Source organism: Electrophorus electricus, chromosome 11, assembly GCF_041902795.1.
Source record: "Electrophorus electricus isolate QZ-2024a chromosome 11, ASM4190279v1, whole genome shotgun sequence".
In the NCBI taxonomy this organism is placed as follows: domain Eukaryota; kingdom Metazoa; phylum Chordata; class Actinopteri; order Gymnotiformes; family Gymnotidae; genus Electrophorus; species Electrophorus electricus.
The window spans coordinates 12,864,278-12,879,084 of NC_137507.1; the positions used below are offsets into that span (position 1 = coordinate 12,864,278).

At 43.3% G+C, this 14,807-nt stretch overlaps 1 protein-coding gene and 1 long non-coding RNA gene across 3 annotated transcripts in view; one reads left to right on the forward strand and one right to left on the reverse strand.

Moving 5' to 3' along the window:
- Nucleotides 1–8,253, reverse strand: part of hmga2 (high mobility group AT-hook 2) — a 31,379-nt gene extending 23,126 nt beyond the window's left edge. For both annotated transcript variants that reach the window (XM_081723957.1, XM_081723958.1), the window contains exons 1-4: nt 8,145–8,253; nt 6,388–6,625; nt 4,567–4,653; nt 269–319 (exon numbers count right to left, since the gene is read on the reverse strand). In XM_081723957.1, the coding sequence (XP_081580083.1) occupies nt 269–319; nt 4,567–4,653; nt 6,388–6,495 (246 nt within the window). In that variant the 5' untranslated portion in view covers nt 6,496–6,625; nt 8,145–8,253. The remainder of the gene's footprint in view (nt 1–268; nt 320–4,566; nt 4,654–6,387; nt 6,626–8,144) is intronic.
- LOC145659998 (uncharacterized) lies at nt 5,824–8,041 on the forward strand. Its single transcript, XR_014126214.1, has 4 exons — nt 5,824–5,969; nt 6,096–6,174; nt 6,543–6,623; nt 7,637–8,041. It is a non-coding gene; the product is annotated as an uncharacterized LOC145659998 (long non-coding RNA).
- Nucleotides 8,254–14,807: the final 6,554 nt, after the last annotated feature.

The following is a 14,807-nucleotide window of genomic DNA, read 5'->3' on the forward strand; positions in this document are numbered from 1 at the left end:
ATGCCTAGAGAAAACATCTGTGCAATTCTGTGTATGTTCATAGTCTTTGCCTGACATAACTTAACAACCATCCACAGTAGCTCAAACAAGCGCATTTTGCTGAACAGTAAAATCTTGGTTCTGAAATGAATGTTGTTCATTGTTAGTGAGTTAAAGCTAAACTGACTCTGTGCCAGTTCTATAATTATAACAGATAATTACTCTGTGATTGCTGCCAGCTCTACAACTAGAAAAGCGAGGTGAGAGGTGAGAGTGAGGTGAGACCTACCCATTTCCTTGGCCTTCCTCTGGGCCGCTTCTCCCCTGTGCTCTCAGCTTTCTGTGAACATCAGTGATTATGAATTAGCCGCATTCACCTTTTATCAAGCACCAAACTGCATAACATGTCAGAAAGCAAGATAGTCAGGGCATTTTACACTGTACAGAGTCATTTTTACCAAAGCACAGTGAATAAGGGGACTTGTCTTTTAGCATAGTGGCACGGCTGATGCGCGGCTGTGTAAGGTATATCCAGGTCTCTGACAAGGAGTCATCTATGCTTCTCTGAGCGCATGCGGGCTGCCCCCAGTCTGGACAGCATAATATTTCACTGGAGGAATTTTATGCCATTCACATGTAAATGAGAGGAGCACTATCAGCACACTCACGGCTCAGATAAGGGCTGTGACGAAGAGTTATGGGATTTGGATCAGGCTATGGACCGCTCGGTAACAGCCAGCTTCCCATAGGGAATATCTAGAGTTTCTAAGATTTCTTTTATCAGTTTAAAGTTTATATAAACACACAGTTTAACTGTCTCATTTGTCTCATATCATTTTTTGGAATTGCAAAATCACGGATGCTCAAATTGGGCATGTGAAAATTTTTCATCAGTTAAAAATTATTAGCTACCACAATTGGTCAATTGTTATCTGAAATTCAAATTTGAAATTCACATTGATGTTTTATGTTCATTTTGATTAAATTAAACTACTTACATTCTGTATATCACCACCTTAATCAAGATACTGACCTAGTGCTTCACTGACCTAGTGCAAAAGCTCACAGGTACAGAAAAAAAACAATGCAGAGGACAGTCTTTTTTAAATAATATTATAGATTTCTAAACAATATCTATAGCAATTTCTATGAAGTGCATGTATTGGTCTCCTTTACTCGACGTCAGAACTAAAGCATTTAAGGTGCTGTGGGGAGCAGAGGCCTCCTGCCCTACAAGGTGACCTGGGGGTCGGTGCCCTGGAACAAGGTGCCCTGTCATGGCAGCTTAAACCAACTGCCAAATGAAGATGCATCTCAATAATTGATAAGATATAAAGTGCTTTTCTAGGTTGTAGGCTGTTGTTGTGCAGAGGCCTAAAAGAAACCTTATCTAAATCATAAAACATCGATGGGTTCTGTGAATGGATGGGCACATGGCAACAGTACTGTTCCTGCAAGCGCCATTCCGGAGCTGCAAGACACACGCTTTGAACAGTCACTGGATCACGGGAGAACCGTGTACAGTCTAAAAGTCTGCCAAACCTTCACGTAGCTGTTCCACCATGGTGAACGTCACTTCCCTTCATTGACCACAACAGTAACACACTGTTCATAGAAGCTTATAGCATGACGGAATGGAATGTCAGGCAATAAGAGAAGGTTCACAAAGACTGAATCTTGTATAGGTGCCAATGTTTCAGAGATTCCTCCCATATGCTTTTGGGTAGCATGGAGACAGACATAAGCAAAGCATCTCTCTTCCTCCCTAACTCCTTCCCTCTCTCCCTCTTTCATTCTCTCTCTTTCTGCCTCTGTGCCTCTCTCTTTTTCTCTGCCCCTGTCTGCAGAAAGAGGGATCTGTGTGTGTGTGTGTGTGTGTGTGTGTGTGTGTGTGTGTGTGTGTGTGTGTGTGTGTGTGTGTGTGCGTATGCGTGGTGATTTCAGGCCTGCACGGTTCAGTCCGCTTGCCCTGAATAGGTAACAGCACTATTGTCGAGGCTTGCGTTACCACTCCCCCAACAAGTGCAGTTTGTTTTAAATACCCCAAGGACGCCTTATCCGATTCTCCAGCAAAGCACCAGCTTACAGGCAAAATGCTAGCCTCAGCGCCACAGGAGCCTCTGCAGCAATGGCCTCCTCCAGCTCAGCCCCGCTCTGACCACAACCACCACTCACCTCAGTGCTTCACTTTACATTCGACTGCTTCGCCAACTCATGCAACTTGCATGGCTCAGACACATATCACATTCTGAAGTGGGAGTGTAGGTTGCATCATTTTGAGACATAACCACTGTGTTCAACACTAGGCTGATATGGTTCAGCTCTGCCCCTAAGCCTGTGTCAGCACCCTAGAATCACCAAGGCATCGCTGGGTGTCTCTTTCCTTTTCTTTTAGCTCTGATCACTCTCTGTCTCTGGGTCTGCCTGACTCACGAGCCAGTCTGTGTCTTCTTACCCAGTTCTCGGTTTGGGTGCTGCATTTTTAATTGGGATATTTAATGGTCTGTAAACCAACACCCTAATCAATTAATCATGGCCTGCTTTTGTGCGCTTTGGTTCCCTGTGCTCTTGTGTCGCCTGCTTGTGGCACGCCCGGCCAGCAGCTGCGGCAGACCCAAGCCCACACTCTGACCTCCTCTCTGACATGAGCGTGCGCTGGCAGGTGTGTGCGTGTGTGTGTGTGTGTGAGAGGCAGTGGACAAGGCCACAGCTCATTAAGGGGCAAAGGTTTTTTTAAGAGACAAATGGGGGAAAGATGAGCAAGGCTCATTCTGCCAGACCCAATTTGGCAAAAGGAGAATTTAAAATTAGCCCCCGAGCCCATTGTATCAAGTTCAACAATGACTGCACTATGGAAAATATTCCAGCTCTTCATTATTGCCAATGAATCGAGCAGACGAACAGAGTGCGTAGTAACTGATGACTTTTAAATGTGGATAATAACTAATGGGGTCATCCTTCCAGTTTTAGCCTGGCCTGTTCATATGATACAGCTACAGAGGTTTCTATATTTTGGAGCAGCATTTTGGTGAGTATACGCTGCACAAAGCAGACTTAAATGAGTGAAGTTAACTGCATTTCAAACACCTTGAAAACTTTGAAAAATACTCACTGTAAGAAGACTCATTGTAAGGTGTCGTAAAGAAGCACTATTTTTGCACTGTTTTAAAATGTTTGCAGGAATCCTGAATACTGACCATGCATTCCACTGCTTCACAGGGACTCAGTTCAGTCACTGCAGACAAGCTCTGATTTTTCCCTATGCTTGCAGTTTGAAACACTTTAGGATCATAGTGGAATCTTCTCAGACCCAATAGCCCACTTGTGTGCAGACTCCCATGAAGACGAATCTGTGCTTTGCCCTTTTATCCATATCAAGCCTTGAACCACACTAAAGGTAGGGTGTTTCCCCGGTGTTTGGGTTAGGCAGCACGGATGCTGTGTGGGGGTCAGAGGGAAGAGCAGAGCTTTTTAAACAGGGTGGATGAACACTTCATTTCAATCAGTGAAGTCGTCGGAGCTGGTGAGGATGATTGATTTGGGGTGGGAGAGCGATCCTTGTGAACAGTGTTCCTAGTCAGGCGCCTCGGTGATTCAGACTCCTTTCATCTTAGCAGATTTATCTGCCCACTGTTTATCATAACAAGGCCAAATGAGATGAAACAGGATTACGGCAGTAGAAAAGTGCCCGGGCTTTTCAAAGCAGGCCCATGACTGTTTACAGTCATACCTTAATGCGGAAGAGAGCAAGCTTAGCTGTCAGCGAGTCATTAACCGACCCCAATCTCTCCCTCCCCCTGCAATGCCAGCAGATAAATGGAGACATCTAAACTCCCCCATGGCATGGGAATGAGAATCACACTGCAATACTTTTAAATGGGGGGGGGGGCTTTCCAAATATGACAAACCATACCAGACCACACACACAAAAAGGGGGGAAATGTTAACGATTGCATCCTTAAGATAGATTAGTGCTGTTAGTGTTGTTCCCTGCCTAAACAAACAGGTGTCGTGTGTGTGCTGTCTGTGTATGGGGTTGTTTAACAGGTGTGTAGGACAGTAGGAGGAGACATGCATTGGTGGGCTCTGCTCCCTGTGCACTGCCCGTTCACACTGAAGCTCTGAGACACTAAGCAGACATCTTCCTACCACACACACAGCTTGCTAACGTTCCCTACATGCATTTAAATTGTCTGGGAAGCACTGATTGATTTATTGATTTGTCAAATCCCTTCTTTTGGAAAGTTGAGCTTTACTTTTTGATTGCTAAGACCATCAGAATGTGAGAATGTGGTGAAGAGTTAGCATGAAGACAGAGAGAATGGGAGAAATTGCATGCCTACATGTGTGTCTGGACGTACATTTCTGAGTGTGTGCATGTGTGTGCATGTGTGTTTTCACACTCTACCACCAGTGAATGAGTGTGTGTGTGTGTGTGTGTGTGTGTGTGTGTGTGTGTGTGTGTGTGTGTGTGTGTGTGTGTGTGTGTGTGTGTGTGTGTGTGTGTGTGTGTGTGTGTGCACGTGTGCCCATGTGGGTGTGCGTGCTCGGGGCTGTGGAGGTGTGCAGTAGTAGGCTGCTTCTCACCTTCTTGGCTGCTTTGGAGGGGCCCTTGTTCTTGCTTCCTTTGGGGCGACCCCTCGGTCGTTTGGGGACAGGCTCACCCGTGGGCTCCTGGAGAGGAGAGGAGGTGAATGCGGGCCATGAGGACAGGAAACAAAGCTGAGGCCCATTCTATTCCCCCCTCTCCTAAACACCCTGCACTCCCCCACTCACTACCCCCTGTTCAGAGAAGGCACAGCCATTTCCAACAATGCATGCATTTACTGGTGGTCTGCCATTTATAAGTCAAGACCAAAGGACAAGGTTTTGTGTGTGTGTGTGTGTGTGTGTGTGCGCGCACGCGCGCGTGCATATGTGTGAGAATGTAATTCAAATTAATTTATGGATGAATCAATTAGAATAAATGCTATGTAATAATGTGCCATTATTTCTTGCATAAAATATACGTACAATAATCTACTGGTACAGAGCAGCTTTGAATACACACAAAGCACAAAGCTATTTTTGAATTCTGTATTTTGCCTCAGTGTAACAATATCCAGTTAAAAGAAAGATCATATAGCCAGTCAGATTAAATGAACTGATTTAAATGCCCAGATTAAACTAAAAATTATATGCAGGCCTTGAACCATGTGTTATATATAGCCCTATATGTAGTAGACTATATCGGAAACCTATTCATTGTCGGAAATACCAAGGAAAGAATCACGTGATGCTGATGTCTGTGTAGTACGGAGGAAATCCGAAGCGGTTGAGAAGTAAGTTTTGATTGATAAGGCTTGGAATTCGAAATGCTTAGAAAATACCATCTTAAATGTAAATACACGTTGCTTTTATTGCGACAAATTTTACGCACTCGCTTCCACAAGCCTAAGCGACGAACCACATTGTTATTTAACTCCTCATTTCTCCAGTGTGTAATTACAAGTAACTAGAGGACTGAGTCACTCTGGACTTCCTTATGACAATGAATCATGTCTTTTAATCCATAAACACACTCCCAAAGTGTCCCGCGTGTAGAATGTGGTCGTGACCTAGCTGCTGGAGCCGTCTTCAACCTAATTACATCTGAAAACATCAAAAGGAAGCAACGAGCAGTTTTTCAGTTCGAATGACGAGCGTCAGCATCAATTTAAAGCAAAGTGCCAAATGCAACAGGTATAATCAAATGGCGTGAAGTGCAACTAGCATCCAGCCAACACCGATTACTCTCTGCCCCTTTTATCTGTACTACATAACAGCGGAGGTCGTGGCTTGGTCAAAGGCGGCGCAAAAAAGCTACATAGCCCAACTGTTAAGAGGCAACTTACAACATAAGGTTTGTAAACAGTGAAACATAATAACAAACGACCAGCGTCCAGCAGCAAAACTCAGATAGTTGTTATTCCAGCCAACCACCAGGGAACATACACAGCCGAAAATCACTGGTAGGCTATGCACCATTTAATAACATCATTTAGATATCCATTGGCATGTTTGCATTCGGTTAACACATAGCAATTTTGATATGCATAGCAGAACATTTCCACAACAAACGTGTTGATAATTGTCAGTTACAGCTCATCACCTCCGTTTGCGAATCGTCTGTAAATTATGGAATATGCCCTACTCGTACACCTCTTCCCGCACAAAGTAAGTTGCACACAAAATGCCACCATCACGCGCAAACCTTATCTTAAAGTATACATTTCAGCATAGAGTCAGTGGTTTTGTGCAGAATGTTGTGAATGCATATTCCGTATTTAAATAATTACATTTCCCAGTATACCATAAAACGCGACAGTTGCATAGACAGTTTCATCCCGGTGATGGTATGCTTTGCGAAAAAAAAAAAATCATACTGACTTGCGGCAGCTTCCTGGGTCTTCCCGGTCCTCTCTTCGGAGGATCAGCCGGGGCGGGCTGCTCTTGGGATCCTGAAGCTTCGCCGGCTTCCTCACCGCGTGCACTCATTGTGACTTGTACCAAACAGTAATCTCCTGCACCTTCTGTTCCTGCAGCACGGGCTCAGACTCGCGCACCGGACGTCCTGCTGCGGAATACGAGAGGGGATCCGCTGTGGTTGAATAAGGACCAGCGAGGTCTGTGAAAAAAAAACTAATTAAAAAGGAGTTTGTGAAGTGGGAAACAAAATAAAATCTCCAAAGTGTGCCACAGAAGTATTGTGAAAAGCACGTGCTGCCCGGTTGAGTATTTGGCACAGAAAAATGCCTCCTCTTTAGAACTGGGTGGGGGTGGCTTTAGTAATAAAATAAGCCAGTGATCGATAGGAATTTCAGTCTTGTCTGTACAAACGAGTGCGATACATTTGCAGAGGAACTGTAACAGTGCACTGTCAAATCCACGCGCTGTGTTTGGCGTACAGCGTAGGCTACCAGAGCGGAGTTTCAAGAATTTGCGGGGAAAGATTTTCTACACGGATTGGTTTAAAAATGTTGGTATTTTAAATGCATCCTTGCTGCCCACACGGAAATAGTCCACTGACTGGACGAGGCCGAGGTATATACATTAAAAAAAGACGAAAATCACTTTTCCCGTGGGTGGATAACAGGGGGAGGGAGGGGGCAATGAGAAGCGCAAGGGGGGGGGGGGGGGTTGGGCAGCTGCCATAGAAAACATGAGAAATTCTGCGACGCTAAGAGGAGAGACCACATTGAGACAAACTCACGTGTCCAGCACCATTCATGTTACTGGAAACAATCCAACAAGTTTAAAGGGACAGGGAGCGAAAACGCACATTTCATAATAGGCAATTACTTAAGTCGTTAGTAATAGCTGCTCAGGACAGAATTTGTTTTACACAAAATAAGGCTACGTCAGGTTTACATAAATGTGACTTATGTGACATCTTCATGTCAAACATGTTTTGTTAAAAGGCAAAGCGCTCACAACATATATGACTTAGTTAAAATAAGTTATAATAATTCTGTCTGCAAGATAAGTTCTTTATTTTGACCAATTAACTGTAATTAATTTAGAAATTAAAATACATTCATTCAGACATCACGGCTTAACAAAACCGACCATTCAAAAAATGTATTTAAATTTTGCTATTAAACAGAATAATTATGCATCTGCCTTTTTGCCTCTCCAGAGTGAGAACACAAGCTGTGTGATTGTGGCTAAAACGCGTGCTTGCAGACCGACCTCCAACAGTCGCTCGGCTTTGAAGTGTTCCGCCCATCGACGTGGAGTGAGATCAATTACACAAGAACAACAGAGACAAAGAAAAAACTGCTTTACGTGAAGGCCCTTTCCCACGATCTGACCAAGCCTGCTCAACAACGGAATGGCAAGTCCGCGCCTACCCTTTTCCACTCAATACAATTCAGTTAGAGATAGACTTTAGAACCAACGCGAGCTTGCTTACGCCGTGAACACTTGGCGCAAGAGACAACCAAAGAAGGGTGGAAACAACTTTTAAAAATAATTTTTCAAAGAAAAATCTAAATAAAACCTAAACTCAATGGAAAGATTTTCGCTTGCCTGTGTAAGTTAGTGTTTTTATATAGAAGGGCATCGTTTTTCTTTATTCTTCGATTTAGTCAACAATGGGCTAATCTTTAAAATTAAACACATTTATAATTTGAATACTTTATTACCGGTGGAAACATATTGTTGACTTCGCGTTCGAAATTCCGCTTTTCCTGTGAAAGAAAGTGGTTAATTTGTCGTTGGTATTCGGTTCATTCATAAAAAAACAGCTCTCAGACCCCCAAAGAAGGTGGACCAGAAAGGAATTTCGCCGTTTTCTTCCCTAGGCCACTCCCCCGTAGACAGAGCGGCGTCAGGACCGCGAGCGTATGAAACCAGTACAATCAATAGCCACAGCCACAAATTACTGGCGAAAATACTACGGAGATCGATTACGCCCGACCCTCAGCGTTTGTTAAGGCATCGGGGCAGACATAAATGTACACATTGTGCGAAAGTGTGTAATTTAAAAAATCCAAACAAACAAAAACTCCATTAATAGCCACACAATGCCATTTTTGTTCCATCAATCATTTTCAGACCAACAGAAGCATAAATGCCGAAAAAGCATATAATTGTTTGTTTTTTAATGCTGTAACTGGTTACTGCATTTTTATTTTTATTTTTTGTGTAATGGCTTCCCCCCCCCCCCCTTCTGCCACCCAGATCTGTGGAAATGTAAAGAGGGGGATAAAGCATTCATTGGGCGTAAAAAAGAAGGAGCATGTGCATCTCAAAAGACATTCTTTGGGTTGAACACAGATTTTGCCCTCTTCTTCTTCTTCTTCTTCTTCTTCTTCTTCTTCTTCTTCTTCTTCTTCTGCTTTTTTTCATAGGATAGAGGAGGGGAGCGCTTTGGGCAAATTGTGGGAGAACTCTTCCACAGCGGCACACTAAAAAGATTTGAGACCAACCACAGCCCCTCGCCACCCGATGTCAATGTTAACCGTTTCACCCCCAGCCAGCATGCCTCCTGGGCTACGTCAAGGCAGCCCCACATATGAGATACATTTATGGATCTGCGGCTGCCAGGGTCCTATAGCCACACATCGGAGGCGAGCTGTTACAGCCTTTTCCCTGCGTTTCAGCCTCAGAGCTCTAGAAGCAAGGAGAGGAAACGGAAGAAAGCCCTGCACATGGGCCACGGTGCTTATCAAACACTCTCGAGCTGCCACAGACAATGAAATGCAATATTTGTTCCTGTCCAACAACATGTCGTTTTGCTTGCGTTTAACCTTAATTTAGAGTCGCAGCTTTGCCCCTTGGAGAAGATGGTGCTTCTTGGCTATTCAAATACACACATCCCCTGTCTTTGCATAGGAAATTAACAAATTAAATATAGAAGCTTGAAGGGAGATAGAAAATGCATCCAGATGGCTGGCCACCCTCTGGCCTTGGGTGGGGGACGAAGGGAAGTGGCACTGGGTCTGTACTGACCACAAAGCATTACTGTCTGTTTAGGAACAAGTCAGTGGGTTATCTAGGGCCATTTGCCCATCCGGGGGTGTTGGAGGTCACCTAAGACCAGCGAGACAAATTATCATCCTGAGCTGCTTTTCCCGTCCACTCCCTTCTGGGACATCTGACCAAATCCCAGGCCACCTCGGAGAGACAGAGGGCGGCGTGGGCAAACTCCCACCCGTTCTGACAGCTCGGGTCCGCAAGCGGTGCGGGTGGCTGTGCAGTACGCACCCTGCAGGCTCCCATGTGTCTAATGGAGCGGAGAAGGGCAGGGTGAAGGGAGCTGGACGAAGTGCAAATTAACCTCCGCCAGCTCATCCTGTAATTTAGGAAGAGCTCCAGAAAGGAAGTGGGTACGATGAGCCATTCTAGGGTCGGCCAGAAGGTGTCATTTGAGCGGCGCGCACACATTCACACTCACACACACAGGTCTCTATGTCAAGATTCTTCTCATCCTCTCACTAAGACGTGGGAATAACACCCTTCCCAGGCTCATAGAAAGGGAGAGGACTGCAGTGAGGTTAAGGAGCATAAAGTTGCCATAACCAGGTAATGACACTCCACTTGTTCTACTTGTTAGCAGTCATATCTCCGTTAATTGTGATCCTCCCTCCTTCACCAGGCATTTGGGAGTCTGGAATCATTGATCCAAAGTTAGGAAACAGGTGAAACCACCCCTCATAAATTCCTGGCATGCGCAGACCCCTGCCACAGACCAGTGCATCTAATCCAGACCAGTGCAGACCTCCCAGAGACTCATGTTTGTGCACAAACACAGGGCACACTGGCCCACAGGGGGATGCTGGAAGCAGCCTCTTTCAGTCAGGTGAGGGGTCAGGCTGCAGGTAAAGCTAGAGTGCTATCTGCCGTTTCAGTTCCATCAATCTCTCCCATTCACTGTGTGTGTGCTCTTCCGATATGATTGTGTATGTTGGGGCGGAGGGCCTGGGGCCTCAGGTTCATACCATGATGTCATTTGATTGATTACTCTGTTTGGAGTAGAGGAGCCTAACCAATATTTACTATACCAGAGGTTTGGGATTCAAGTAAGGGAGTGCTGAACTTTCTTTGAGAGCATAGAAGCAGATCACTCATGGGATCCAGTAGAACTTTGTAGAGAAACACAACTGGTCAATAATTATTGGACTTTCAAATGAATGGCCTGAAGAAGTGTGCTGAATTTAACTGACAAATCAACATTTTCTTTTTTTTTTTCTTCATCTGGCATACTTATGTTCTACATCAATAACAACATCTCAATGTCCAAATTGTCATTTAGTAAATATTGTTTGCTATATGTCATCATATTCACTAAGTGAGTGGCAAATATTAGTGATTCTTCAAATTAACTTTAATTTATTTTCTGAATCTGAATGGGTCCCTGAATAGGTATTACGATCATATAGAGGTCACCATTGACTGCCACTAATTTCTGTGCATTTTCCAACTAACTTTGCCTGTGTTTGCCACCATCCAACCTCATTTAGTGCTGCATATTTCTAATTTAGCGTGGTAAATCAGTCAGTTGTCTAATGGGTCAAAAGTGGGCCAGATTAATTGTACAGTGGTTCTTGACCCTGAGATCAGGTCAGCTGTAAGGCTGCGCTGTGCTAGCTAAGTCTGTATGGGTCGCGTTCTTCAGGGTGCTAGTCAGACTGGGAAGTAGATATCATGCTGGCATGCAGGGGTAAAACACCTGAAGTGTTCAGGGCTTTTCTCTGTATTCTGGTGTCATGACTGAGTGCATGGTTCAGTTTCACTTCCAGTTCTTCAACATCCTTACTGAACAGACATCATGCACATTAAATTGCAGTATATAGCCTGTGACTATATGGTTATGACAACGAAGTAACAGTGATTTTAATAAATTGCTAAATATATTTTACTAATATTTAATCATTTGTTGTAGGGCAAAACACATTGTTTTTATCTAATCACAGCAATTTCCCCAAAACGCTAAGGGTCAGCAGGCACATAAAGATCTGGGCTCTCTCGTACTGTTTCTGTGGGACATGGATCTGGGATATCTCACTGTGTTTATTCCCTGTGATGGAGGTATTTAGGAAACCACTAGCAGAAAAAAAAACAACAAAACCTACTGACCTTTGAACCTTGGTCTGCCAGATGCCTTAGGGCTAGAATTCAGTCTTACATCCCATTGGGATAAAAGTGTTTGTAATACAAAGGATTTACCTCCCTCCTAGAGCAAAGCAAACTGGGGAACTACTGTTGTTTAACCCGGTAAAGAAGAGTGCCCTTTCTTTTTGTCTTCTGTAGGCTTGAGGATGACACTTCCTTAAATCAGAGTAAAATAACTGATAGTAAACAGGAGATGGATGTGGATGTGGAATTTTATTACTTATTAATAATAAGCTTTGTTAGGCAATATACACTATATCTATCTATCTATCTATCTATCTATCTATCTATCTATCTATCTATCTATCTATCTATCTATCTATCTATCTATCTATCTATCTATCTATCTATACGTGTGTGTGTGTGTGTGTGTGTGTGTGTGTGTGTGTGTGTGTGTGTGTGTGTGTGTGTGTGTGAGTAATTGCAGTGTACTGTAGTAAGAGATGTAGAGATATTCAAAATTGTAGTAAAGTACATAGAGTTTCCAGAGAAACAGATCGTTTCAGACAGAGGTCCTTCATCAGCACTTTGCTTGGACAGCAGCTGAAGGACCTCTGTCTAAAATGTTCTGTTTCTCTGGAAACTCTGTGAACTTTACTACAATTTACTTGGGCCTACCTGGATCAAGTATGTGTTTCTATCCGGTGGCCGTGTTTGGGCCTCCGTGGACCAGGTTCATGTGTTTTGCTCTTGTGGGAGCTGGCAGGCAAAAGGCTCCATCTACTGGCATAAATGAGAGGCTGACACTTCCGGAAGAGCTCTGGACAGCTCACGTCATCTGATGGTTCTTGCCTTGTTGCCTTTGTCCTGAGGTCTGAGGGTTCTCTCAAAGTTTCAGAGACAATGTAGTCATTGCCCTGTGTTTGAATCTACATACAGCTCCTAACTAATAAGGTGAGGAATGTGGACTGCTCCTAACCTGAGAATGAAGAAAGTGGCAGCTTGCAAGCAGGACAAATATTGTACTAAATGCTTCAATGTGCCTCACTGTTTGAATTAATTAATTTGCACTCTAAAAACTGGAGTGCCAGTGTGTCAGTGCACTGCTCCACAATCTGCTTTCAAATGGATAAAGAGATGTATAAAAGCGCCTTAAATATTTTAAACCCCACAAATGAGGAGCAGCTGTAGTGAACCTCCATTTTGTTTTGTTCAAAGTCAACACCAGAAAAGTCTCTTGAGGAAACCTTTAGTTCCACGTTAGGAAACCTTTAAAGGAAACTTTAGTTCCACGTTAGGAAATCTTTAAAGGAAACCTTCAGTTCCACGTTAGGAAACCTTTAAAGGAAACTTCAGTTCCACATTAGGAAACCTTTAAAGGAAACCTTCAGTTCCACGTTAGGAAACCTTTAAAGGAAGCTTTAGTTCCATGTTAGGAAACCTTTACAGGAAATTTTAATTCCATGTTAGGAAACCTTTAAAGGAAACCTTCAGTTCCACGTTAGGAAACCTTTAAAGGAAACCTTCAGTTCCACGTTAGGAAACCTTTAAAGGAAACTTTAGTTCCACGTTAGGAAACCTTTAAAGGAAACCTTCAGTTCCATGTTAGGAATCCTTTAAAGGAAACCTTCAGTTCCATGTTAGGAAACCTTTAAGGGAAACCTTCAGTTCCACGTTAGGAAACCTTTACAGGAAACCTTCAGTTCCACGTTAGGAAACCTTTAAAGGAAACCTTCAGTTCCACCTTAGGAAACCTTTAAAGGAAACCTTCAGTTCCATGTTAGGAAACCTTTAAAGGAAACTTTAGTTCCACATTAGGAAACCTTTAAAGGAAACTTTAGTTCCACGTTAGGAAACCTTTAAAGGAAACCTTCAGTTCCATGTTAGGAATCCTTTAAAGGAAACCTTCAGTTCCACGTTAGGAAACCTTTACAGGAAATTTTAATTCCATGTTAGGAAATCTTTAAAGGAAACCTTCAGTTCCACATTAGGAAACCTTTAAAGGAAACCTTCAGTTCCACGTTAGGAAACCTTTAAAGGAAACCTTCAGTTCCACGTTAGGAAACCTTTAAAGGAAACTTCAGTTCCACGTTAGGAAACCTTTAAAGGAAACCTTCAGTTCCACGTTAGAAAACCTTTAAAGGAAACCTTCAGTTCCACGTTAGGAAACCTTTAAAGGAAACCTTCAGTTCCAGGTTAGGAAACCTTTAAAGGAAAGTTCAGCTCCATGTTAGGAAACCTTTAAAGGAAACCTTCAGTTCCACATTAGAAAACCTTTAAAGGAAACCTTCAGTTCCACGTTAGGAAACCTTTAAAGGAAACCTTCAGTTCCACGTTAGGAAACCTTTAAGGGAAACCTTCAGTTCCACGTTAGGAAACCTTTAAAGGAAACCTTCAGTTCCACGTTAGGAAACCTTAAAAGGAAACTTTAGTTCCACATTAGGAAACCTTTAAAGGAAACTTTAGTTCCACGTTAGCAAACCTTTAAAGGAAACCTTCAGTTCCATGTTAGGAAACCTTTAAAGGAAACCTTCAGTTCCACGTTACCTTTTTTAAAAGTCTCGTTTTCCTCCCCCTTCTTTCTTTCTTGAAAAGGGGGCTTTGACACATTGGGCCGTTTGCTTACTTTGTGAGCTTTGTGAGCTAAAGGAGCAGGAGTGGAGTGGGGTGGGGTTGGGTGGAGGCAATACAGCAGCAGCTGCTGTCAGGTTGCTCTCCATGTTCCACAGACTTCAAAAGCGGGCAGTCTAGGTGTCTCTTCTCTCTCCTGCCCCACACTCGTCTGCACCAGCGGATGTTTACATTTACGTTAATCCACATTAAGAGCACTGGGGTCAGTACCATCACTCATTTACCCTTTGGATTGCTTTTTCTCTCAAAACTACAACAATCGTGTCTTATAATACTACCGGCGCATCTGTGTGTGATACAACCATTTTATTTGCTTGTGATTCCTTGGTTTTAGTTTGAATTTTGCTTGTAGCCTTCTAAAGATGATTATGGTAGCATGGGATCATATGAATAGGAACAGATTTTATTTATAGCTGGACAAGGGATCTGTTTGACCTTCTGGAAAAAAAACAAAATAAACTTTTATTTTGGTGGAAGTTACATTAAAGCCTTTGATTAAACCAATTTCTGACCAAACTGACTTTGTCTGTCCCACTTTGACTGATATTGTATATTGGATTTGAGAACTTGATGCTATTCATGGCTCTGATTCCTCTCTGCTTCTCTCTCTCTCTCTCTCT